Source organism: Scyliorhinus torazame, chromosome 26 (genome assembly GCF_047496885.1).
Source record: "Scyliorhinus torazame isolate Kashiwa2021f chromosome 26, sScyTor2.1, whole genome shotgun sequence".
In the NCBI taxonomy this organism is placed as follows: Eukaryota; Metazoa; Chordata; class Chondrichthyes; order Carcharhiniformes; family Scyliorhinidae; genus Scyliorhinus; species Scyliorhinus torazame.
This window is the reverse complement of record NC_092732.1, coordinates 33880903-33907427: the sequence shown is the minus strand read 5'-3', so window position 1 is coordinate 33907427 and position 26525 is coordinate 33880903. Positions and strand designations below refer to the sequence as shown.

At 61.3% G+C, this 26525-nt stretch overlaps 1 protein-coding gene across 1 annotated transcript; it reads right to left on the bottom strand.

Moving 5' to 3' along the window:
* Positions 1-285: 285 nt before the first annotated feature.
* On the bottom strand, positions 286-26525 carry LOC140402875 (carbonic anhydrase 14-like). The gene is made up of 5 exons (XM_072490501.1): positions 26391-26525; positions 24951-25173; positions 23798-23955; positions 22572-22698; positions 286-356 (listed from the first exon to the last, which is right to left on the bottom strand). Exons 1-5 carry the CDS (start codon positions 26523-26525, stop codon positions 286-288), a joined length of 714 nt encoding a protein of 237 aa, XP_072346602.1.

Genomic DNA, 26525 nt, shown 5'->3' with positions numbered 1-26525 from the left:
TTTAGGGGGGCCCCGGCGACAGAGGCCTTGGCCGCCACAGACTGAGGGATGGGAATCGCGGATGGGGGGGGGGGGAAGCTTCAGGCACGCAAAGGTTAAGCGTCAGTTGCAGAGGGCATCGGGGAAGCCACCTTGGAGTGAAGGGCGACGCCTGGTTGGACGCCATTCAGGGAAGATTGACCGGTCCGATGGGAAAGGTTGGAGAAGTATTCCTGGCGTCCCTGGGCCGTGGGATTGGCCTGGGGACGGCGACGAGGAGAGTTCAGAGGGAAGACTACGCGATGTTTACTGGGGAGATCTGGTCGCCAATGTCTTCAGGAGATCCAGCATGGCTTTTTGGAAGTCGATGGTCCAACCTGCAGACACAAGGAATGTACATTTTCTTTAAACTCTTGGTCATTTGGATGTCACGAGGACTTGCATCGTGGTCATCATTTCAACAAGGCCCAAAACGCCCAGCAGCCAATCAAATACTTGTAAACCGTGGCCAAGCGAGATCCCAGAATCATTTGGCCCCAACACACACCTGACCAGCAGCGGCGCTCCCTCAGTACTGACCCTCCCACAGTGCGGCGCTCCCTCAGTACTGACCCTCCCACAGTGCGGCACTCCCTCAGTACTGACACTCCCACAGTGCAGCGCTCCCTCAGTACTGACCCTCCCACAGTGCGGTGCTCCCTCAGTACTGACCCTCCCACAGTGCGGCGCTCCCTCAGTACTGACCCTCTGACAGTGCAGCGCTCCCTCAGTACTGACCCTCCCACAGTGCGGCGCTCCCTCAGTACTGACCCTCTGACAGTGCAGCGCTCCCTCAGTACTGACCCTCCCACAGTGCAGCGCTCCCTCAGTACTGAACCCCCCACAGTGCGGCGCTCCCTCAGTACTGACCCTCTGACAGTGCGGTGCTCCCTCAGTACTGACCCTCTGACAGTGCGGCACTCCCTCAGCACTGACCCTCCCACAGTGCGGGGCTCCCTCAGTACTGACCCTCCCACAGTGCGGCACTCCCTCAGCACTGACCCTCCCACAGTGCGGCGCTCCCTCAGTACTGACCCTCCCACAGTGCGGCGCTCCCTCAGTACTGACCCTCCGACAGTGCGGAGCTTCCTCAGTACTGACCCTCCCGCAGTGCGGCACTCCCTCAGTACTGACCCTCCCACAGTGCGGCGCTCCCTCAGTACTGACCCTCCCACAGTGCGGGGCTCCCTCAGTACTGACCCTCCCACAGTGCGGAGCTCCCTCAGTACTGACCCTCCCACAGTGCGGCACTCCCTCAGCACTGACCCTCCCACAGTGCGTCGCTCCCTCAGTAATTACCCTCCCACAGTGCGGCACTCCCTCAGTACTGACCCTCTGACAGTGTGGTGCTCCCTCAGTACTGACCCTCCCACAGTGCGGCACTCCCTTAGTACTGACCCTCCCACAGTGTGGCGCTCCCTCAGTACTGACCCTCCCACAGTGCGGCGCTCCCTCAGTACTGACCCTCTGACAGTGTGGCGCTCCCTCAGCACTGACCCTCCCACAGTGCGGCACTCCCTCAGTACTGACCCTCCCACAGTGTGGCGCTCCCTCAGTACTGACCCTCCCACAGTGCGGTGCTCCCTCAGTACTGACCCTCTGACAGTGCGGCACTCCCTCAGTACTGACGTCCCACAGTGCAGCACTCCCTCAGTACTGACCCACTGACAGTGCGGCACTCCCTCAGTACTGACCCTCCCACAGTGCAGCACTCCCTCAGTACTGACCCACTGACAGTGCGGCGCTCCCTCAGTACTGACCCTCCCACAGTGCGGCGCTCCCTCAGTACTGACACTCTCACTGTGCGGCGTTCCCTCAGCACGGACCCTCTGACAGTGCGGCGCTCCCTCAGTACTGACCCTCCGACAGTGCGGCGCTCCCTCCGTACTGACCCTCCCACAGTGCGGTGCTCCCTCAGTACTGACCCTCTGACAGTGCGGCGCTCCCTCAGTACTGACCCTCCCACAGTGCGGCGCTCCCTCAGTACTGACCCTCTGACAGTGCAGCGCTCCCTCAGTACTGACTCTCGCACAGTGCGGCACTCCCTCAGTACTGACCCTCCCACAGTGCGGCACTCCCTCAGTACTGACCCTCTGACAGTGCAGCACTCCCTCAGTACTGACCCTCTGACAGTGCGGCGCTCCCTCAGTACTGACCCTCCCACAGTGCGGCGCTCCCTCAGTACTGACCCTCTGACAGTGCGGTGCTCCCTCAGTACTGACCCTTCCACAGTGCGGCGCTCCCTCAGTACTGACCCTCCCACAGTGCGGCGCTCCCTCAGTACTGAAACTCTGACAGTGCGGCCCTCCCTCAGTACTGACCCTCCCACAGTGCGGCGCTCCCTCAGTACTGACCCTCTGACAGTGCAGCGCTCCCTCAGTACTGACTCTCGCACAGTGCGGCACTCCCTCAGTACTGACCCTCCCACAGTGCGGCACTCCCTCAGTACTTACCCTCTGACAATGTAGCACTCCCTCAGTACTGACCCTCTGACAGTGCGGCGCTCCCTCAGTACTGACCATCCGACAGTGCGGCACTCCCTCATTACTGAGCCTCCCACAGTGCGGCACTCCCTCAGTACTGACCCTCTGACAGTGCGGCACTCCCTCAGTACTGACCCTCTGAAAGTGCGGCGCTCCCTCAGTACTGACCCTCCCACAGTGCGGCACTCCCTCAGTACTGACCCTCCCAAAGTGCGGCACTCCCTCAGTACTGACCCTCCCACAGTGCGGTGCTCCCTCAGTACTGAACCTCCCACAGTGCGGCACTCCCTCAGTACTGACCCTCTGACAGTGCGGAGCTCCCTCAGTACTGACCCTCCAACACTGCGGCGCTCCCTCAGTACTGACCCTCCCACAGTGCGGCCCTCCTTCAGTACTGACCCTCCCACAGTGCGGCACGCCCTCAGTACTGACCCTCCCAAAGTGCGGCACTCCCTCAGTACTGACCCTCCCACACTGCGGTGGTCCCTCAGTACTGACCCTGCCACAGTGCGGCTCTCCCTCAGTACTGACCCTCCCACAGTGCGGCACTCCCTCAGTACTGACACTCCAACACTGCGGCACTCCCTCAGCACTGACCCTCCCACAGTGCGGCTCTCCCTCAGTACTGACCCTCCCACAGTGCGGCGCTCCCTCAGTACTGACCCTCCAACACTGCGCACTCCCTCAGCACTGACCCTCCCACAGTGCGGCGCTCCCTCAGTACTGACCCTCCCTCAGTGCGGCGCTCCCTCAGTACTGACCCTCCCACAGTGCGGCACTCCCTCAGTACTGACCCTCCCACAGTGCGGCACTCCGTCAGTACTGACCCTCCCACAGTTCGGAGCTCCCTCAGTACTGACCCCCCCACAGTGCGGAGCTCCCTCAGTACTGACCCTCCCACAGTGCGGAGCTCTCTTAGTACTCACCCTCCCACAGTGCGGTGCTCCCTCAGCACTGATCCTCCCACAGTGCGGTGCTCCCTCAGTACTGACCCTCCCACAGTGCGGAGCTCCCTCAGTACTGATCCTCCCACAGTGCGGCGCTCCCTCAGTACTGACCCTCCCACAGTGCGGAGCTCCCTCAGTACTCACCCTCCGACAGTGCGGTGCTCCCTCAGTACTGACCCTCCCACAGTGCGGCGCTCCCTCAGCACTGACCCTCCAACACTGCGGCGCTCCCTCAGTACTGACCCTCCGACAGTGTGGCGCTCCCTCAGTACTGACCCTCCCACAGTGCGGCGCTCCCTCAGTACTGAACCTCTGACAGTGCGGCACTCCCTCAGTACTGACCCTCCCACAGTGCGGCCCTCCCTCAGTACTGACCCTCCCACAGTGCGGCGCTCCCTCAGTACTGACCCCCCCACAGTGCGGCGCTCCTTCAATACTGACACTCCCACAGTGCAGCGCTCCCTCAGCACTGACCCTCCCACAGTGCGGCGCTCCCTCAGTACTGACCCTCAGAAAGTGTGGCGCTCCCTCAGTACTGACCCTCCCACAGTGCGGCGTTCCCTCAGTACTGACCCTCCCACAGTGCAGCGCTCCCTCAGCACTGACCCTCCAGCAGTGCGGTGCTCCCTCAGTACTGACCCTCCCACAGTGCGGCACTCCCTCAGTACTGACCCTCCCACAGTGCGGCACTCCCTCAGTACTGACCCTCCCACAGTGCGGCACTCGCTCAGTACTGACCCTCCCACAGTGCGGCGCTCCCTCAGTACTGACCCTCCCACAGTGCGGCGCTCCATCAGTACTGACCCTCCGACAGTGCGGCGCTCCCTCAGTACTCACCCTCCCACAGTGCGGAGCTCCCTCAGTACTGACCCTCCCACAGTGTGGCGCTCCCTCAGTACTGACCCTCGCACAGTGCGGCCCTCCCTCAGTACTGACCCTCCCACAGTGCAGCACTCCCTCAGCACTGACCCTCCAACACTGCGGCGCACCCTCAATACTGACCCTCCCACAGTGCGGCCCTCTCTCAGTACTGACCCTCCCACAGTGCGGCACTCCCTCAGTACTGACCCTCCCACAGTGCAGCACTCCCTCAGTACTGACCCTCCCACATTGCGGTGGTCCCTCAGTACTGACCCTCCCACAGTGCGGCTCTCCCACAGTACTGACCCTCCAACACTGCGGCACTCCCTCAGCACTGACCCTCCCACAGGGCGGCTCTCCCTCAGTACTGACCCTCCCACAGTGCGGCGCTCCCTCAGTACTGACCCTCCAACACTGCGCACTCCCTCAGCACTGACCCTCCCACTGTGTGGCGCTCCCTCAGCACTGACCCTCTGACAGTGCGGCGCTCCCTCAGTACTGACCCTCCCTCAGTGCGGAGCTCCCTCCATACTGACCCTCCCACAGTGCGGCGCTCCCGCATTACTGACCCCCCAACACTGCGGCACTCCCTCAGCACTGACCCTCCCACAGGGCGGCTCTCCCTCAGTACTGACCCTCCCACAGTGCGTCGCTCCCTCAGTACTGACCCTCCAACACTGCGCACTCCCTCAGCACTGACCCTCTGACAGTGCGGCGCTCCCTCAGTACTGACCCTCCCTCAGTGCGGAGCTCCCTCCATACTGACCCTCCCACAGTGCCGAGCTCCCTCAGTACTGACCCTCCCACAGTGCGGCACTCCCTCAGTACTGACCCTCCCTCAGTGCGGAGCTCCCTCAGTACGGATCCGCTGAAAGTGCGGCGCTCCCTCAGTACTGACACTCCCACAGTGCGGCACTCCCTCAGTACTGACCCTCCCACAGTTCGGAGCTCCCTCAGTACTGACCCCCCCACAGTGCGGCGCTCCCTCAGTACTGACCCTCCCACAGTGCGGAGCTCCCTCAGTACTGACCCTCCCACAGTGCGGCACTCCCTCAGTACTGACCCTCCCACAGTGCGGATCTCCCTCAGTACTCACCCTCCCACAGTGCGGTGCTCCCTCAGCACTGATCCTCCGACAGTGCGGCACTCCCTCAGCACTGACTCTCCAACACTGCGGCGCTCCCTCAGTACTGACCCTCTGAGAGTGCGGCACTCCCTCAGTACTGACCCTCCCACAGTGCGGCGCTCCCTCAGTACTGAAACTCTGACAGTGCGGCCCTCCCTCAGTACTGACCCTCCCACAGTGCGGCGCTCCCTCAGTACTGACCCTCTGACAGTGCAGCGCTCCCTCAGTACTGACTCTCGCACAGTGCGGCACTCCCTCAGTACTGACCCTCCCACAGTGCGGCACTCCCTCAGTACTTACCCTCTGACAGTGTAGCACTCCCTCAGTACTGACCCTCTGACAGTGTGGCGCTCCCTCAGTACTGACCATCCGACAGTGCGGCACTCCCTCATTACTGAGCCTCCCACAGTGCGGCACTCCCTCAGTACTGACCCTCTGACAGTGCGGCGCTCCATCAGTACTGACCCTCCCACAGTGCGGCACTCCCTCAGTACTGACCCTCCCAAAGTGCGGCACTCCCTCAGTACTGACCCTCCCACAGTGCGGTGCTCCCTCAGTACTGACCCTCCCACAGTGCGGCACTCCCTCAGTACTGACCCTCTGACAGTGCGGAGCTCCCTCAGTACTGACCCTCCAACACTGCGGCGCTCCCTCAGTACTGACCCTCCCACAGTGCGGCCCTCCCTCAGTACTGACCCTCCCACAGTGCGGCACGCCCTCAGTACTGACCCTCCCAAAGTGCGGCACTCCCTCAGTACTGACCCTCCCACACTGCGGTGGTCCCTCAGTACTGACCCTGCCACAGTGCGGCTCTCCCTCAGTACTGACCCTCCCACAGTGCGGCACTCCCTCAGTACTGACACTCCAACACTGCGGCACTCCGTCAGTACTGACCCTCCCACAGTTCGGAGCTCCCTCAGTACTGACCCTCCCACAGTGCGGCCCTCCCTCAGTACTGACCCTCCCACAGTGCGGCGCTCCCTCAGTACTGACCCCCCTACAGTGCGGCGCTCCCTCAGTACTGACACTCCCACAGTGCAGCGCTCCCTCAGCACTGACCCTCCCACAGTGCGGCGCTCCCTCAGTACTGACCCTCAGAAAGTGTGGCGCTCCCTCAGTACTGACCCTCCCACAGTGCGGCGTTCCCTCAGTACTGACCCTCCCACAGTGCAGCGCTCCCTCAGCACTGACCCTCCAGCAGTGCGGTGCTCCCTCAGTACTGACCCTCCCACAGTGCGGCACTCCCTCAGTACTGACCCTCCCACAGTGCGGCACTCCCTCAGTACTGACCCTCCCACAGTGCGGCACTCGCTCAGTACTGACCCTCCCACAGTGCGGCGCTCCCTCAGTACTGACCCTCCCACAGTGCGGCGCTCCATCAGTACTGACCCTCCGACAGTGCGGCGCTCCCTCAGTACTCACCCTCCCACAGTGCGGAGCTCCCTCAGTACTGACCCTCCCACAGTGTGGCGCTCCCTCAGTACTGACCCTCGCACAGTGCGGCCCTCCCTCAGTACTGACCCTCCCACAGTGCAGCACTCCCTCAGCACTGACCCTCCAACACTGCGGCGCACCCTCAATGCTGACCCTCCCACAGTGCGGCCCTCTCTCAGTACTGACCCTCCCACAGTGCGGCACTCCCTCAGTACTGACCCTCCCACAGTGCAGCACTCCCTCAGTACTGACCCTCCCACATTGCGGTGGTCCCTCAGTACTGACCCTCCCACAGTGCGGCTCTCCCTCAGTACTGACGCTCCCACAGTGCGGCACTCCCACAGTACTGACCCTCCAACACTGCGGCACTCCCTCAGCACTGACCCTCCCACAGGGCGGCTCTCCCTCAGTACTGACCCTCCCACAGTGCGGCGCTCCCTCAGTACTGACCCTCCAACACTGCGCACTCCCTCAGCACTGACCCTCCCACTGTGTGGCGCTCCCTCAGCACTGACCCTCTGACAGTGCGGCGCTCCCTCAGTACTGACCCTCCCTCAGTGCGGAGCTCCCTCCATACTGACCCTCCCACAGTGCGGCGCTCCCGCATTACTGACCCCCCAACACTGCGGCACTCCCTCAGCACTGACCCTCCCACAGGGCGGCTCTCCCTCAGTACTGACCCTCCCACAGTGCGTCGCTCCCTCAGTACTGACCCTCCAACACTGCGCACTCCCTCAGCACTGACCCTCTGACAGTGCGGCGCTCCCTCAGTACTGACCCTCCCTCAGTGCGGAGCTCCCTCCATACTGACCCTCCCACAGTGCCGAGCTCCATCAGTACTGACCCTCCCACAGTGCGGCACTCCCTCAGTACTGACCCTCCCTCAGTGCGGAGCTCCCTCAGTACGGATCCGCTGAAAGTGCGGCGCTCCCTCAGTACTGACACTCCCACAGTGCGGCACTCCATCAGTACTGACCCTCCCACAGTTCGGAGCTCCCTCAGTACTGACCCCCCCACAGTGCGGCGCTCCCTCAGTACTGACCCTCCCACAGTGCGGAGCTCCCTCAGTACTGACCCTCCCACAGTGCGGCACTCCCTCAGTACTGACCCTCCCACAGTGCGGATCTCCCTCAGTACTCACCCTCCCACAGTGCGGTGCTCCCTCAGCGCTGATCCTCCGACAGTGCGGCACTCCCTCAGCACTGACTCTCCAACGCTGCGGCGCTCCCTCAGTACTGACCCTCTGAGAGTGCGGCACTCCCTCAATACTGACCCTCCCACAGTGCGGCACTCCCTCAGTACTGACCCTCCCACAGTGCGGCACTCCCTCAGTACTGACCCTCCCACAGTGCGGCACTCGCTCAGTACTGACCCTCCCACAGTGCGGCGCTCCCTCAGTACTGACCCTCCCACAGTGCGGCGCTCCCTCAGTACTGACCCTCCGACAGTGCGGCGCTCCCTCAGCACTGACCCTCCCACAGTGCGGCGCTCCCTCAGTACTGACCCTCAGAAAGTGTGGCGCTCCCTCAGTACTGACCCTCCCACAGTGCGGCGCTCCCTCAGTACTGACCCTCCCACAGTGCAGCACTCCCTCAGCACTGACCCTCCAACACTGCGGCGCACCCTCAATACTGACCCTCCCACAGTAAGGCCCTCTCTCAGTACTGACCCTCCCACAGTGCGGCACTCCCTCAGTACTGACCCTCCCACAGTGCAGCACTCCCTCAGTACTGACCCTCCCACATTGCGGCACTCCCTCAGTACTGACCCTCCCACAGTGTGGCGCTCCCTCAGTACTGACCCTCGCACAGTGCGGCCCTCCCTCAGTACTCACCCTCCCACAGTGCAGCACTCCCTCAGCACTGACCCTCCAACACTGCGGCGCACCCTCAATACTGACCCTCCCACAGTAAGGCCCTCTCTCAGTACTGACCCTCCCACAGTGCGGCACTCCCTCAGTACTGACCCTCCCACAGTGCAGCACTCCCTCAGTACTGACCCTCCAACACTGCGGCGCTCCCTCAGTACTGACCCTCCCACTGTGTGGCGCTCCCTCAGTACTGGCCCTCCCACAGGGCGGCTCTCCCTCAGTACTGGCCCTCCCACAGTGCGGCGCTCCCTCAGTACTGACCCTCCAACACTGCGCACTCCCTCAGCACTGACCCTCCCACTGTGTGGCGCTCCCTCAGCACTGACCCTCTGACAGTGCGGCGCTCCCTCAGTACTGACCCTCCCTCAGTGCGGAGCTCCCTCCATACTGACCCTCCCACAGTGCGGCGCTCCCGCAGTACTGACCCTCCAACACTGCGGCACTCCCTCAGCACTGACCCTCCCACAGGGCGGCTCTCCCTCAGTACTGACCCTCCCACAGTGCGTCGCTCCCTCAGTACTGACCCTCCAACACTGCGCACTCCCTCAGCACTGACCCTCCCACAGTGCGGCGCTCCCTCAGCACTGACCCTCTGACAGTGCGGCGCTCCCTCAGTACTGACCCTCCCTCAGTGCGGAGCTCCCTCCATACTGACCCTCCCACAGTGCCGAGCTCCCTCAGTACTGACCCTCCCTCAGTGCGGAGCTCCCTCAGTACGGATCCGCTGAAAGTGCGGCGCTCCCTCAGTACTGACCCTCCCACAGTGCGGAGCTCCCTCAGTACTGACCCTCTCACAGTGCGGCGCTCCCTCAGTACTGACCCTCTGACAGTGCGGCGCTCCCTCAGTACTGACCCTCCCACAGTGCGGCGCTCCCTCAGTACTCACCCTCCCACAGTGCGGAGCTCCCTCATTACTGACCCTCCCACAGTGTGGCGCTCCCTCAGTACTGACCCTCGCACAGTGCAGCATTCCCTCAGCACTGACCCTACAACACTGCGGCGCTCCCTCAGTACTGACCCTCCCACAGTGCGGCGCTCCCTCAGTACTGAACCTCTGACAGTGCGGCACTCCCTCAGTACTGACCCTCCCACAGTGCGGCCCTCCCTCAGTACTGACCCTCCCACAGTGCGGCGTCCCTCAGTACTGACCCCCCCACAGTGCGGCGCTCCCTCAGTACTGACACTCCCACAGTGCGGCGCTCCCTCAGTACTGACCCTCAGAAAGTGTGGCGCTCCCTCAGTACTGACCCTCCCACAGTGCGGCGCTCCCTCAGTACTGACCCTCCCACAGTGTGGCGCTCCCTCAGTACTGACCCTCCCACAGTGCAGCATTCCCTCAGCACTGACCCTACAACACTGCGGCGCTCCCTCAGTACTGACCCTCCCACAGTGCGGCACTCCCTCAGTACTGAACCTCTGACAGTGCGGCACTCCCTCAGTACTGACCCTCCCACAGTGCGGCCCTCCCTCAGTACTGACCCTCCCACAGTGCGGCGTCCCTCAGTACTGACCCCCTCACAGTGCGGCGCTCCCTCAGTACTGACACTCCCACAGTGCAGCGCTCCCTCAGCACTGACCCTCCCACAGTGCGGCGCTCCCCCAGTACTGACCCTCAGAAAGTGTGGCGCTCCCTCAGTACTGACCCTCACACAGTGCGGCGCTCCCTCAGTACTGACCCTCCCACAGTGCAGCGCTCCCTCAGCACTGACCCTCCAGCAGTGCGGTGCTCCCTCAGTACTGACCCTCACACAGTGCGGCGCTCCCTCAGTACTGACACCCCCACAGTGCGGCGCTCCCTCAGTACTGACACTCCCACAGTGCAGCGCTCCCTCAGCACTGACTCTCCAACACTGCGGCGCTCCCTCAGTACTGAACCTCCCACAGTGCGGCACTCCCTCAGTACTGACCCTCCCACAGTGCGGCACTCCCTCAGTACTGACCCTCCCACAGTGCGGCACTCGCTCAGTACTGACCCTCCCACAGTGCGGCGCTCCCTCAGTACTGACCCTCCCACAGTGCGGCGCTCCCTCAGTACTGACCCTCCGACAGTGCGGCGCTCCCTCAGTACTCACCCTCCCACAGTGCGGAGCTCCCTCAGTACTGACCCTCCCACAGTGCGGCGCTCCCTCAGTACTGACCCTCGCACAGTGCGGCCCTCCCTCAGTACTGACCCTCCCACAGTGCAGCACTCCCTCAGCACTGACCCTCCAACACTGCGGCGCACCCTCAATACTGACCCTCCCACAGTGCGGCCCTCTCTCAGTACTGACGCTCCCACAGTGCGGCACTCCCTCAGTACTGACCCTCCCACAGTGCAGCACTCCCTCAGTACTGACCCTCCCACATTGCGGTGGTCCCTCAGTACTGACCCTCCCACAGTGCGGCTCTCCCTCAGTACTGACGCTCCCACAGTGCGGCACTCCCACAGTACTGACCCTCCCACAGTGCGGCACTCCCTCAGCACTGACCCTCCCACAGGGCGGCTCTCCCTCAGTACTGACCCTCCCACAGTGCGGCGCTCCCTCAGTACTGACCCTCCAACACTGCGCACTCCCTCAGCACTGACCCTCCCACTGTGTGGCGCTCCCTCAGCACTGACCCTCTGACAGTGCGGCGCTCCCTCAGTACTGACCCTCCCACAGTGCGGCGCTCCCGCAGTACTGACCCTCCAACACTGCGGCACTCCCTCAGCACTGACCCTCCCACAGGGCGGCTCTCCCTCAGTACTGACCCTCCCACAGTGCATCGCTCCCTCAGTACTGACCCTCCAACACTGCGCACTCCCTCAGCACTGACCCTCCCACAGTGCGGCGCTCCCTCAGTACTGACCCTCCCTCAGTGCGGAGCTCCCTCCATACTGACCCTCCCACAGTGCCGAGCTCCCTCAGTACTGACCCTCCCACAGTGCGGAGCTCCCTCCATACTGACCCTCCCACAGTGCGGAGCTCCCTCCATACTGACCCTCCCACAGTGCGGAGCTCCCTCAGTACGGATCCGCTGAAAGTGCGGCGCTCCCTCAGTACTGACCCACCCACAGTGTGGCGCTCCCTCAGTACTGACCCTCCCACAGTGCGGCACTCCCTCAGTACTGCCCCTCCCACAGTTCGGATCTCGCTCAGTACTCACCCTCCCACAGTGCGGTGCTCCCTCAGCACTGATCCTCCGACAGTGCGGCACTCCCTCAGCACTGACTCTCCAACACTGCGGCGCTCCCTCAGTACTGACCCTCTGAGAGTGCGGCACTCCCACAGTACTGACCCTCCCACAGTGCGGCACTCCCTCAGTACTGACCCTCCCACAGTGCGGCACTCCCTCAGTACTGACCCTCCCACAGTGCGGCACTCGCTCAGTACTGACCCTCCCACAGTGCGGCGCTCCCTCAGTACTGACCCTCCCACAGTGCGGCGCTCCCTCAGTACTGACCCTCCGACAGTGAGGCGCTCCCTCAGTACTCACCCTCCCACAGTGCGGAGCTCCCTCAGTACTGACCCTCCCACAGTGTGGCGCTCCCTCTGTACTGACCCTCGCACAGTGCGGCCCTCCCTCAGTACTGACCCTCCCACAGTGCAGCACTCCCTCAGCACTGACCCTCCAACACTGCGGCGCACCCTCAATACTGACCCTCCCACAGTGCGGCGCTCTCTCAGTACTGACCCTCCCACAGTGCGGCACTCCCTCAGTACTGACCCTCCCACAGTGCAGCACTCCCTCAGTACTGACCCTCCCACATTGCGGTGGTCCCTCAGTACTGACCCTCCCACAGTGCGGCTCTCCCTCAGTACTGACGCTCCCACAGTGCGGCACTCCCACAGTACTGACCCTCCAACACTGCTACACTCCCTCAGCACTGACCCTCCCACAGGGCGGCTCTCCCTCAGTACTGACCCTCCCACAGTGCGGCGCTCCCTCAGTACTGACCCTCCAACACTGCGCACTCCCTCAGCACTGACCCTCCCACTGTGTGGCGCTCCCTCAGCACTGACCCTCTGACAGTGCGGCGCTCCCTCAGTACTGACCCTCCCTCAGTGCGGAGCTCCCTCCATACTGACCCTCCCACAGTGCGGCGCTCCCGCAGTACTGACCCTCCAACACTGCGGCACTCCCTCAGCACTGACCCTCCCACAGGGCGGCTCTCCCTCAGTACTGACCCTCCCACAGTGCGTCGCTCCCTCAGTACTGACCCTCCAACACTGCGCACTCCCTCAGCACTGACCCTCCCACAGTGCGGCGCTCCCTCAGCACTGACCCTCTGACAGTGCGGCGCTCCCTCAGTACTGACCCCCCCACAGTGCGGCGCTCCCTCAGTACTGACACTCCCACAGTGCAGCGCTCCCTCAGCACTGACCCTCCCACAGTGCGGCGCTCCCTCAGTACTGACCCTCAGAAAGTGTGGCGCTCCCTCAGTACTGACCCTCACACAGTGCGGCGCTCCCTCAGCACTGACCCTCTGACAGTGCGGCGCTCCCTCAGTACTGACCCCCCCTCAGTGCGGAGCTCCCTCCATACTGACCCTCCCACAGTGCGGCGCTCCCGCAGTACTGACCCTCCAACACTGCGGCACTCCCTCAGCACTGACCCTCCCACAGGGCGGCTCTCCCTCAGTACTGACCCTCCCACAGTGCATCGCTCCCTCAGTACTGACCCTCCAACACTGCGCAATCCCTCAGCACTGACCCTCCCACAGTGCGGAGCTCCCTCCATACTGACCCTCCCACAGTGCCGAGCTCCCTCAGTACTCACCCTCCCACAGTGCGGAGCTCCCTCCATACTGACCCTCCCACAGTGCGGAGCTCCCTCCATACTGACCCTCCCACAGTGCGGAGCTCCCTCAGTACGGATCCGCTGAAAGTGCGGCGCTCCCTCAGTACTGACCCACCCACAGTGTGGCGCTCCCTCAGTACTGACCCTCCCACAGTGCGGCACTCCCTCAGTACTGCCCCTCCCACAGTTCGGATCTCCCTCAGTACTCACCCTCCCACAGTGCGGTGCTCCCTCAGCACTGATCCTCCGACAGTGCGGCACTCCCTCAGCACTGACTCTCCAACACTGCGGCGCTCCCTCAGTACTGACCCTCTGAGAGTGCGGCACTCCCACAGTACTGACCCTCCCACAGTGCGGCACTCCCTCAGTACTGACCCTCCCACAGTGCGGCACTCCCTCAGTACTGACCCTCCCACAGTGCGGCACTCGCTCAGTACTGACCCTCCCACAGTGCGGCGCTCCCTCAGTACTGACCCTCCCACAGTGCGGCGCTCCCTCAGTACTGACCCTCCGACAGTGCGGCGCTCCCTCAGTACTCACCCTCCCACAGTGCGGAGCTCCCTCAGTACTGACCCTCCCACAGTGTGGCGCTCCCTCTGTACTGACCCTCGCACAGTGCGGCCCTCCCTCAGTACTGACCCTCCCACAGTGCAGCACTCCCTCAGCACTGACCCTCCAACACTGCGGCGCACCCTCAATACTGACCCTCCCACAGTGCGGCGCTCTCTCAGTACTGACCCTCCCACAGTGCGGCACTCCCTCAGTACTGACCCTCCCACAGTGCAGCACTCCCTCAGTACTGACCCTCCCACATTGCGGTGGTCCCTCAGTACTGACCCTCCCACAGTGCGGCTCTCCCTCAGTACTGACGCTCCCACAGTGCGGCACTCCCACAGTACTGACCCTCCAACACTGCTACACTCCCTCAGCACTGACCCTCCCACAGGGCGGCTCTCCCTCAGTACTGACCCTCCCACAGTGCGGCGCTCCCTCAGTACTGATTCTCCAACACTGCGCACTCCCTCAGCACTGACCCTCCCACTGTGTGGCGCTCCCTCAGCACTGACCCTCTGACAGTGCGGCGCTCCCTCAGTACTGACCCTCCCTCAGTGCGGAGCTCCCTCCATACTGACCCTCCCACAGTGCGGCGCTCCCGCAGTACTGACCCTCCAACACTGCGGCACTCCCTCAGCACTGACCCTCCCACAGGGCGGCTCTCCCTCAGTACTGACCCTCCCACAGTGCGTCGCTCCCTCAGTACTGACCCTCCAACACTGCGCACTCCCTCAGCACTGACCCTCCCACAGTGCGGCGCTCCCTCAGCACTGACCCTCTGACAGTGCGGCGCTCCCTCAGTACTGACCCCCCCACAGTGCGGCGCTCCCTCAGTACTGACACTCCCACAGTGCAGCGCTCCCTCAGCACTGACCCTCCCACAGTGCGGCGCTCCCTCAGTACTGACCCTCAGAAAGTGTGGCGCTCCCTCAGTACTGACCCTCACACAGTGCGGCGCTCCCTCAGTACTGACCCTCCCACAGTGCAGCGCTCCCTCAGCACTGACCCTCCAGCAGTGCGGTGCTCCCTCAGTACTGACCCTCACACAGTGCGGCGCTCCCTCAGTACTGACCCCCCCACAGTGCGGCGCTCCCTCAGTACTGACACTCCCACAGTGCAGCGCTCCCTCAGCACTGACTCTCCAACACTGCGGCGCTCCCTCAGTACTGAACCTCCCACAGTGCGGCACTCCCTCAGTACTGACCCTCCCACAGTGCGGCACTCCCTCAGTACTGACCCTCCCACAGTGCGGCACTCGCTCAGTACTGACCCTCCCACAGTGCGGCGCTCCCTCAGTACTGACCCTCCCACAGTGCGGCGCTCCCTCAGTACTGACCCTCCGACAGTGCGGCGCTCCCTCAGTACTCACCCTCCCACAGTGCGGAGCTCCCTCAGTACTGACCCTCCCACAGTGTGGCGCTCCCTCAGTACTGACCCTCGCACAGTGCGGCCCTCCCTCAGTACTGACCCTCCCACAGTGCAGCACTCCCTCAGCACTGACCCTCCAACACTGCGGCGCACCCTCAATACTGACCCTCCCACAGTGCGGCCCTCTCTCAGTACTGACCCTCCCACAGTGCGGCACTCCCTCAGTACTGACCCTCCCACAGTGCAGCACTCCCTCAGTACTGACCCTCCCACAGTGCGGCTCTCCCTCAGTACTGACGCTCCCACAGTGCGGCACTCCCACAGTACTGACCCTCCCACAGTGCGGCACTCCCTGAGCACTGACCCTCGCACAGGGCGGCTCTCCCTCAGTACTGACCCTCCCACAGTGCGGCGCTCCCTCAGTACTGACCCTCCAACACTGCGCACTCCCTCAGCACTGACCCTCCCACTGTGTGGCGCTCCCTCAGCACTGACCCTCTGACAGTGCGGCGCTCCCTCAGTACTGACCCTCCCTCAGTGCGGAGCTCCCTCCATACTGACCCTCCCACAGTGCGGCGCTCCCGCAGTACTGACCCTCCAACACTGCGGCACTCCCTCAGCACTGACCCTCCCACAGGGCGGCTCTCCCTCAGTACTGACCCTCCCACAGTGCATCGCTCCCTCAGTACTGACCCTCCAACACTGCGCACTCCCTCAGCACTGACCCTCCCACAGTGCGGCGCTCCCTCAGTACTGACCCTCCCTCAGTGCGGAGCTCCCTCCATACTGACCCTCCCACAGTGCCGAGCTCCCTCAGTACTGACCCTCCCACAGTGCGGAGCTCCCTCCATACTGACCCTCCCACAGTGCGGAGCTCCCTCCATACTGACCCTCCCACAGTGCGGAGCTCCCTCAGTACGGATCCGCTGCAAGTGCGGCGCTCCCTCAGTACTGACCCACTCACAGTGTGGCGCTCCCTCAGTACTGACCCTCCCACAGTGCGGCACTCCCTCAGTACTGCCCCTCCCACAGTGCGGTGCTCCCTCAGCACTGATCCTCCGACAGTGCGGCACTCCCTCAGCACTGACTCTCCAACACTGCGGCGCTCCCTCAGTACTGACCCTCTGAGAGTGCGGCACTCCCTCAGTACTGACCCTCGCACAGTGCGGCACTCCCTCAGTACTGACCCTCCCACAGTGCGGCACTCCCTCAGTACTGACCCTCCCACAGTGCGGCACTCGCTCAGTACTGACCCTCCCACAGTGCGGCGCTCCCTCAGTACTGACCCTCCCACAGTGCGGCGCTCCCTCAGTACTGACCCTCCGACAGTGCGGCGCTCCCTCAGTACTCACCCTCCCACAGTGCGGAGCTCCCTCAGTACTGACCCTCCCACAGTGTGGCGCTCCCTCAGTACTGACCCTCGCACAGTGCGGCCCTCCCTCAGTACTGACCCTCCCACAGTGCAGCACTCCCTCAGCACTGACCCTCCAACACTGCGGCGCACCCTCAATACTGACCCTCCCACAGTGCGGCGCTCTCTCAGTACTGACCCTCCCACAGTGCGGCACTCCCTCAGTACTGACCCTCCCACAGTGCAGAACTCCCTCAGTACTGACCCTCCCACATTGCGGTGGTCCCTCAGTACTGACCCTCCCACAGTGCGGCTCTCCCTCAGTACTGACGCTCCCACAGTGCGGCACTCCCACAGTACTGACCCTCCAACACTGCTACACTCCCTCAGCACTGACCCTCCCACAGGGCGGCTCTCCCTCAGTACTGACCCTCCCACAGTGCGGCGCTCCCTCAGTACTGACCCTCCAACACTGCGCACTCCCTCAGCACTGACCCTCCCACTGTGTGGCGCTCCCTCAGCACTGACCCTCTGACAGTGCGGCGCTCCCTCAGTACTGACCCTCCCTCAGTGCGGAGCTCCCTCCATACTGACCCTCCCACAGTGCGGCGCTCCCGCAGTACTGACCCTCCAACACTGCGGCACTCCCTCAGCACTGACCCTCCCACAGGGCGGCTCTCCCTCAGTACTGACCCTCCCACAGTGCGTCGCTCCCTCAGTACTGACCCTCCAACACTGCGCACTCCCTCAGCACTGACCCTCCCACAGTGCGGCGCTCCCTCAGCACTGACCCTCTGACAGTGCGGCGCTCCCTCAGTACTGACCCTCCCTCAGTGCGGAGCTCCCTCCATACTGACCCTCCCACAGTGCTGAGCTCCCTCAGTACTGACCCTCCCTCAGTGCGGAGCTCCCTCAGTACTGACACTCCCACAGTGCGGCACTCCCTCAGTACTGACCCTCCCACAGTGCGGCACTCCCTCAGTACTGACCCTCCCACAGTTCGGAGCTCCCTCAGTACTGACCCCCCCCACAGTGCGGAGCTCCCTCAGTACTGACCCTCCCACAGTGCGGATCTCCCTCAGTACTCACCCTCCCACAGTGCGGTGCTCCCTCAGCACTGATCCTCCCACAGTGCGGTGCTCCCTCAGCACTGACCCTCCCACAGTGCGGCGCTCCCTCAGTACTGACCCTCCCACAATGCAGTGCTCCCTCAGTACTGACCCTCCCACAGTGCGGCACTCCCTCAGTACTGACCCTCCCACAGTGCAGCGCTCCCTCAGCACTGACCCTCCAACACTGCGGCGCTCCCTCAGTACTGACCCTCTGACAGTGCGGCACTCCCTCAGTACTGACCCTCCCACAGTACAGCCCTCCCTCAGTACTGACCCTCCCACAGTGCGGCACTCCCTCAGTTCTGACCCTCCCACAGTGCGGCGCTCCCTCAGTACTGACACTCCCACAGTGCGGCGCTCCCTCAGTACTGACCCTCCCACAGTGCGGCGCTCCCTCAGTACTGACCCTCCCACAGTGCAGCGCTCCCTCAGTACTGACCCTCTGACAGTGCAGCGCTCCCTCAGTACTGACCCTCCCACAGTGCGGTGCTCCCTCAGTACTGACCCTCCCACAGTGCGCCGCTCCCTCAGCACTGACCCTCTCACAGTGCGGCGCTCCCTCAGTACTGACCCTCAGACAGTGCGGCGCTCCCTCAGTACTGACCCTCAGACAGTGCGACGCTCCCTCAGTACTGACCCTCCCACAGTGCGGTGCTCCCTCAGTACTGACCCTCCCACAGTGCGCCGCTCCCTCAGCACTGACCCTCTCACAGTGCGGCGCTCCCTCAGTACTGACCCTCAGACAGTGCGGCGCTCCCTCAGTACTGACCCTCCAACACTGCGGCGCTCCCTCAGTACTGACCCTCCCACAGTGCGGCACTCCCTCATTACTGACCCACCCTCAGAGCGGCACTCCCTCAGTACTGACCCTCCCACAGTGCGGCACTCCCTCAGTACTGACCCTCCGACAGTGCGGCGCTCCCTCAGTACTGACCCTCTCACAGAGCGGCACTCCCTCAGTACTGACACTCCCACAGTGCGGCGCTCCCTCAGTACTGACCCTCCCACAGTGCGGCGCTCCCTCAGTACTGACCCTCCAACACTGCGGCACTCCCTCAGCACTGCCCCTCCCACAGTGCGGCGCTCCCTCATGACTGACCCTCCCACAGTGCGGCGCTCCCTCAGTACTGACCCTCCAACACTGCGGCACTCCCTCAGCACTGACCCTCCCACAGTGCGGCGCTCCCTCAGCACTGACCCTCTGACAGTGCGGCGCTCCCTCAGTACTGACCCTCCCTCAGTGCGGCGCTCCCTCAGTACTGACCCTCCAACACTGCGGCACTCCCTCAGCACTGACCCTCCCACAGTGCGGCGCTCCCTCAGCACTGACCCTCTGACAGTGCGGCGCTCCCTCAGTACTGACCCTCCCACAGTGCCGAGCTCCCTCAGTACTGACCCTCCCACAGTGTGGCGCTCCCTCAGTACTGACCCTCCAACACTGCGGCACTCGCCCAGCACTGACCCTCCAACACTGCGGCGCTCCCTCAGTACTGACCCTCTGACAGTGCGGCACTCCCTCAGTACTGACCCTCCCACAGTGCGGCCCTCCCTCAGTACTGACCCTCCCACAGTGCGGCACTCCCTCAGCACTGACCCTCCGACAGTGTGGCGCTCCCTCAGTACTGACCCTCCCACAGTGCGGCGCTCCCTCAGTACTGACACTCCCACAGTGCAGCGCTCCCTCAGCACTGACCCTCCAACACTGCGGCGCTCCCTCTGTACTGACCCTCTGACAGTGCGGCACTCCCTCAGTACTGACCCTCCCACAGTGCGGCCCTCCCTCAGTACTGATCCTCCCACAGTGCGGCACTCCCTCAGTACTGACCCTGCCACAGTGCGGCACTCCCTCAGTACTGACCCTCCCACACTGCGGTGGTCCCTCAGTACTGACCCTCCCACAGTACGGCTCTCCCTCAGTACTGACCCTCCCACAATGCGGCACTCCCTCAGTACTGACCCTCCAACACTGCGGCACTCCCTCAGCACTGACCCTCCCACAGTGCGGCGCTCCCTCAGTACTGACCCTCCCACAGTGCGGCGCTCCCTCAGTGCTGACCCTCCAACACTGCGGAACTCCCTCAGCACTGATCCTCCCACAGTTCGGCGCTCCCTCAGCACTGACCCTCTGACAGTGCGGCGCTCCCTCAGTACTGACCCTCCCTCAGTGCGGAGCTCCCTCCATACTGACCCTCCCACAGTGCCGAGCTCCCTCAGCACTGACCCTCCCACAGTGCGGCGCTTCCTCAGTACTTACCCTCCCACAGTGTGGCGCTCCCTCAGTACTGACCCTCCAACACTGCGGCACTCCCTCAGCACTGACCCTCCCACAGTGCGGCGCTCCCTCAGCACTGACCCTCTGACAGTGTGGCGCTCCCTCCATACTGACCCTCCCACAGTGCGGCACTCCCTCAGTACTGACCCTCCCACACTGCGGCACTCCCTCAGTACTGACCCTCCCTCAGTGCGCAGCTCCCTCCATACTGACCCTCCCACAGTGCGGCACTCCCTCAGTACTGACCCTCCCACAGTGCGGCACTCCCTCAGTACTGACCCTCCGACAGTGCGGCGCTCCCTCAGTACTGAACCTCTGACAGTGTGGAGCTCCCTCAGTACTCACCCTCCCACAGTGCGGAGCTCCCTCAGTACTGGCCCTCCCACAGTGCGGCGCTCCCTCAGTACTGACCCTCCCACAGTGCGGCACTCCCTCAGTACTGACCCTCCCACACTGCGGCTCCCTCAGTACTGACCCTCCGATAGGGTGGCGCTCCCTCATTACTGACCCTCCGACAGTGCGGAGATCCCTCTGTACTGACCCTCCGACAGTGCGGCGCTCCCTCAGTACAGACCCTCTGACAGTGCGGCGCTCCCTCAGTACTGACCCTCCCACAGTGCGGCGCTCCCTCAGTACTGACCCTCCCACAGTGCGGCACTCCCTCAGTACTGACCCTCCCACAGTGCGGCACTCCCTCAGTACTGACCCTCCCACAGTGCGGCACTCCCTCAGTACTGACCCTCCCACAGTGCGGCGCTCCCTCAGTACAGACCCTCTGACAGTGCGGCACTCCCTCAGTACTGACCCTCCGACAGTGCGGAGCTCCCTCAGTACTGACACTCCCACAGTGCGGCGCTCCCTCAGTACTGACCCTCCCACAGTGTGGCGCTCCCTCATTACTGACCCCCCGACAGTGCGGCGCTCCCTCAGTACTGCCCCTCCCACAGTGTGGCGCTCCCTCAGTACTGACACTGCCACAGTGCGGCGCTCCCTCAGTACTGACCCTCCCTCAGTGCGGAGCTCCCTCCATACTGACCCTCCCACAGTGCCGAGCTCCCTCAGCACTGACCCTCCCACAGTGCGGCGCTTCCTCAGTACTTACCCTCCCACAGTGTGGCGCTTCCTCAGTACTGACAGTCCCACAGTGTGGCGCTCCCTCAGTACTGACCCTCCAACACTGCGGCACTCCCTCAGCACTGACCCTCTGACAGTGCGGCGCTCCCTCAGTACTGACCCTCCCTCAGTGCGCAGCTCCCTCCATACTGACCCTCCCACAGTGCGGCACTCCCTCAGTACTGACCCTCCCACACTGCGGCACTCCCTCAGTACTGACCCTCCCACAGTGCGGCGCTCCCTCAGTACTGACCCTCCCTCAGTGCGCAGCTCCCTCCATACTGACCCTCCCACAGTGCGGCACTCCCTCAGTACTGACCCTCCCACAGTGCGGCACTCCCTCAGTACTGACCCTCCGACAGTGCGGCGCTCCCTCAGTACTGAACCTCTGACAGTGCGGAGCTCCCTCAGTACTCACCCTCCCACAGTGCGGAGCTCCCTCAGTACTGGCCCTCCCACAGTGCGGCGCTCCCTCAGTACTGACCCTCCCACAGTGCGGCACTCCCTCAGTACTGACCCTCCCACACTGCGGCTCCCTCAGTACTGACCCTCCGATAGGGTGGCGCTCCCTCAGTACTGACCCTCCGACAGTGCGGAGCTCCCTCAGTACTGACCCTCCGACAGTGCGGCGCTCCCTCAGTACTGACCCTCCGACAGTGCGGCGCTCCCTCAGTACTGACACTCCCACAGTGCGGCGCTCCCTCAGTACTGACCCTCCCACAGTGTGGCGCTCCCTCATTACTGACCCCCCGACAGTGCGGCGCTCCCTCAGTACTGCCCCTCCCACAGTGCGGCGCTCCCTCAGTACTGACACTGCCACAGTGTGGCGCTCCCTCAGTACTGACCCTCCAACACTGCGGCACTCCCTCAGCGCTGACCCTCCAACACTGCGGCGCTCCCTCAGTACTGACCCTCTGACAGTGCGGCACTCCCTCAGTACTGACCCTCTGACAGTGCGGCACTCCCTCAGCACTGACCCTCCCACAGTGCGGCACTCCCTCAGTACTGATCCTCCCACAGTGCGGAGCTCCCTCAGTACTGACCCTCTTACAGTGCGGAGCTCCCTCAGTACTGACCCTCCCACAGAGCGGCACTCCCTCAGTACTGACCCTCTGACAGTGCGGCACTCCCTCAGTACTGACCCTCCCACAGTGCGGCGCTCCCTCAGTACTGACCCTCCCACAGTGCAGTGCTCCCTCAGTACTGATCCTCCCACAGTGCGGCGCTCCCTCAGTCCTGACCCTCCCACAGTGCGGCGCTCCCTGAGAAGCCACCGAGTTTAGCATGAATGGGAACTCACCGAATGAGAAGGAAGCTTTGATCTCCCGGTTGTTGAGGGGCTGTGTTTGCCGATAGTTGTTGCTGAGGGGTTGTCTGGGAGACGCGCCAACGCTCGTGTTGAACAGCTGGCTCTGCAGAGCTGTAATCTGTAGCAAGAGAAGGCAGTCGGTGCTCAGGGGAGGGAAGAAAGACTTGGATTTCTGTAGCGCCTACAACCACCTCAGCTTGTCCCCGGCGCCGGTCGCTTTAGCCAATGAAGACTAACTCTGCTGTAACGTTGACAGTCTCAGGAGATGAAGGCTCGCGAGGTTTGTGGTGGGGGGGGGCGTCAACTCTGCATTCATCCAATCTGGAGGGTCCTTCCAGGGTTCAAATTGTATGGAGACCCCAAAGTGCCCAAACGTCAGGGGCCCCTCACCCTTTGACCTCCCCACTCGGTCCCTAAGGAACGCGGAACGCTTGGCCTGGGGTCACCAGAAATATTTATTCTTCGCTGGGGACAAGGGGCAGTCGCTGGTCCCCGTATTCATTGCCCATCCCTATTTGCCACCTTGAGGGGTACAGTTAAGAGTCGACCACGTGTGTGTGTGGGGAGGGGGGGGGGGGGGGGTGGGGGGAGGGGGTTGGAGTCACATGTCGGCCAGATTTATATCAACGACAAACATAAAGAGCCCACACATCTACAGTAATCTATGTATAACCCTTAATGAAATCCCCCTTTACTGTTCCAATTCAATAACAAAATCAAAGTAAAACTAGAAACCCCTTTTCAAAGTTGCGGCCCAGCACACGGCACTCTCACTGGTCTAAGACTTGTTATTGATACTCGGTTCCCCTTTCCAAACAGCGGGTTTGAATTCCTTCGATAAAACAATTATCTTAATTACGTTACCAAGCAGTCTGGAGACACCTTTTAATATGAAGATGGAGAAACACCTCTTTCAACCCATGCTGTTCAAACTCAAAGCGAAAGGAAAAACCCACAGAGCCACAGCCCAGCTCCACCCACACAATGACATCATTGAAGCCATGTGATAAGACATAAACCTTTCTTAAAGGGATGACAGACCTCAGACATGGTGCTGAAAAACGGGATAATAGCCCTTCACGGTTGGGGGGGGTGGGGTTTGTTCATGAGCGCTACTGGTGGGAGCATCCCTAGTCTACCGAATGATGGCAGACACCGTTACCTTCCGGATTCGGAGCCTTGGCCAACCGGAGACTCCCCTGGAGATCCACACCTACCTGGGAAAGGGAGATCTGTACTCGTTGGTGGAGGACGATCCAGTGGACGCTCTGGAAACAGGGTGGCGTGGTCAGCGAGCCTCTGTAGGTGAAGTATTCATCCAGAACCGAGGGAAACAGCGACTGGACGTCGAAAGAGGGGATCGTGACCTCCTGACCTGGAAGTTGAACAGCAGGAAGGACAATATAAGCCGCTTGGCCAACACTCTCTCTCTCTCTCTCTCCTCCCCCTCCCCACCTCAACACTTGACTGCACTTACCTCCCTTTGATGCGGTCAATGTTTACAAGCATTGGGGTTTCACCACTTAGGCCACTGAACCGTGAAGGGAGATGACTGGTCCCTGGGGTGGGGGTGGGGGGGGTGAGCACCCCTATTACAGGGGTCCCTGGGACGTCCCCTATTCCAGGGGTCCCTGGGGTGATGCCCCTGTCACGGGGGTCCCTTGGTGGGTCCCCCTATTAAAGGGGTCTCTGTGTGGGGGGGGGGGGGGGGTGTTCCCAGCCATGGCCATTAAGACCCGTTTGCATTTATTTACATCCCCCCCCCCCCGCCAGCGCACATCATGAACCTCGTTCACGCCACCAGCGGGCAGGGGGAACGGAGCATCGCGTTCGGGTCAGCGCCCACCGCAGGAAACCATAGCTCTCTCCGGTTTAAACGTGTTGGATTGGGATAGGAGGTCAGCTGCATCCTGATTCAAACCCTTTGCGGGTTCACTTATCGGGACCAGACACGTGGGAGCTGCTCTACCATGACAGGAAGCTCGAAGACGTCAGCAGCAGAGCCGTGCGCGTGGTGTTCCGCTTCCTGGACAAAGTGAAACTGCGACTGGATGTCACGACGCGCTTCCCTTCCAGTGGCGACATGCCTCGAAGGCACACTACAACAGGTGGCGGGGCCCAAGGCCATGGAGCGGCCTTTGAACCCAGCAACCTTCTAAAGCAGCGACTGGAACACTACCCAGTGAGTCAAAGCGAGTATAGCCCAGAGCAACAGCATGTGAATGAACTAGGTGACGAAGGAAGACCATGGGTGGAGACACAACGTGTGATGATTAAATATAGCCCACAGGATTAAGCCACTGCGTCAGGTCATGGGGGTCCCCCCCCTCCCCCCCCCCCCCCCCGCCCCCACCAAACCCAAAGTCTCACCTGCAAATGCTACAGATTCCAAGTGACTCAGTATCTTCTCGTAAGCTGGGTTAACTACCTCCCCGAACTTTATTGAATAAAGAAGTTCAAACATGTCAGCATTAAATATCCCGTGGTTTTGTGTGCAGTCTTTTGTCTTAATGACGGTGAAGTGTGATGCCTCAAGTCCCAGCCAGAATGGGGACAATCGGGTCACACTCCATTGAGTTACACCTGGAGACCACTGTGGGTGAACACGATTAATTTTACGTCAAGTAACTATCCCATACTCTTTGCTGGGTAAATACGTTATTGTTCATCAGGGGTCCCTGTTTGCTCAGTAAATAGACTCTGTTTTCTGTTTGCTGTCAAATAGACTCTGTTTGTTGTTTGTTATTAAATAGACTCTGTTTCTGTTTGCTTTTAAGTAGACTCTGTTTTCTGTTTGCTATCAAATAGACTCTGTTTGTTGTTTGTTATAAAATAGACTGTTTCTGTTTGCTATCAAATAGACCCTGTTTTCTGTTTGCTGTCAAATAGACTCTGTTTGTCATTTGTGATGAAAGAGATTCTGTTTTCTGTTTGCTATCAAAGAGACCCTGTTTTCTGTTTGCTGTAAAATAGACTCTGTTTGTCGTTTGTTATAAAATAGACTCTGTTTTCTGTTTGCTATTAAGTAGACTGTTTCTGTTTGCTATCAAATAGACTCTGTTTTCTGTTTGCTGTCAAATAGACTCTGTTTGTTGTTTGTTATAAAAGAGATTCTGTTTTCTGTTTGCTATCAAATAGAATCTGTTTGTTGTTTGTTATAAAATAGACTCTGTTTTCTGTTTTCTATTAAGTAGACTGTTTCTGTTTGCTATCAAATAGACTCTGTTTTCTGTTTGCTGTCAAATATACTGTTTGTTGTTTGTTATAAAAGAGATTCTGTTTTCTGTTTGTTATCAAATACTCTGTTTATTATAAAATAGACTGTTTTCTGTTTGCTATCAAATAGATTCTGTTTGTTGTTTGTTCTAAAATAGACTCTGTTTTCTGTTTGCTATAAAATAGACACTGTTCACTGTTGCTCAGTAAATGGATTCTGTTTTCTGTTGCGATAAAATCAACCCTGTTTGCTACTTCCTCTAAAATAGACTCTTCTGGTGCTATGAAATAGACCCAGTTTATTGGTTATTCAGTAAATAGACTCTGTTTGCTGCTTGTTAGAAAATAGACAATGTTTGCTGTTTGCGTCCAACGCATTGACTGGCACAGTGATTATTCACCCCATGTACAAGATGACACTGGAGTTGGAAGGTGCTGCCACCTCTTGGCCAGAGGTTGCAGTTCCGTTGTGACACAAATTTGGTAACATACGGGATTTCTATTCCAGGCATGGGCGAGGCTCAATGTTGAGCAGAGATTCTGGCAACAGGGGGTTGGACAGGAGCTGGATTGAGACTTCCCGAAATGCCTCACCTCAATCAGAATTCCCAGGACCACCAACCCGTCTTCCTTGCTCATAGCCTCCTTCGAGTCCGGATATCTCTCCGAGTTGTAATGAACAATGTGAAGCTGGAAAGTACAAACAAAGACATGTAGAGGGGCAGGCAT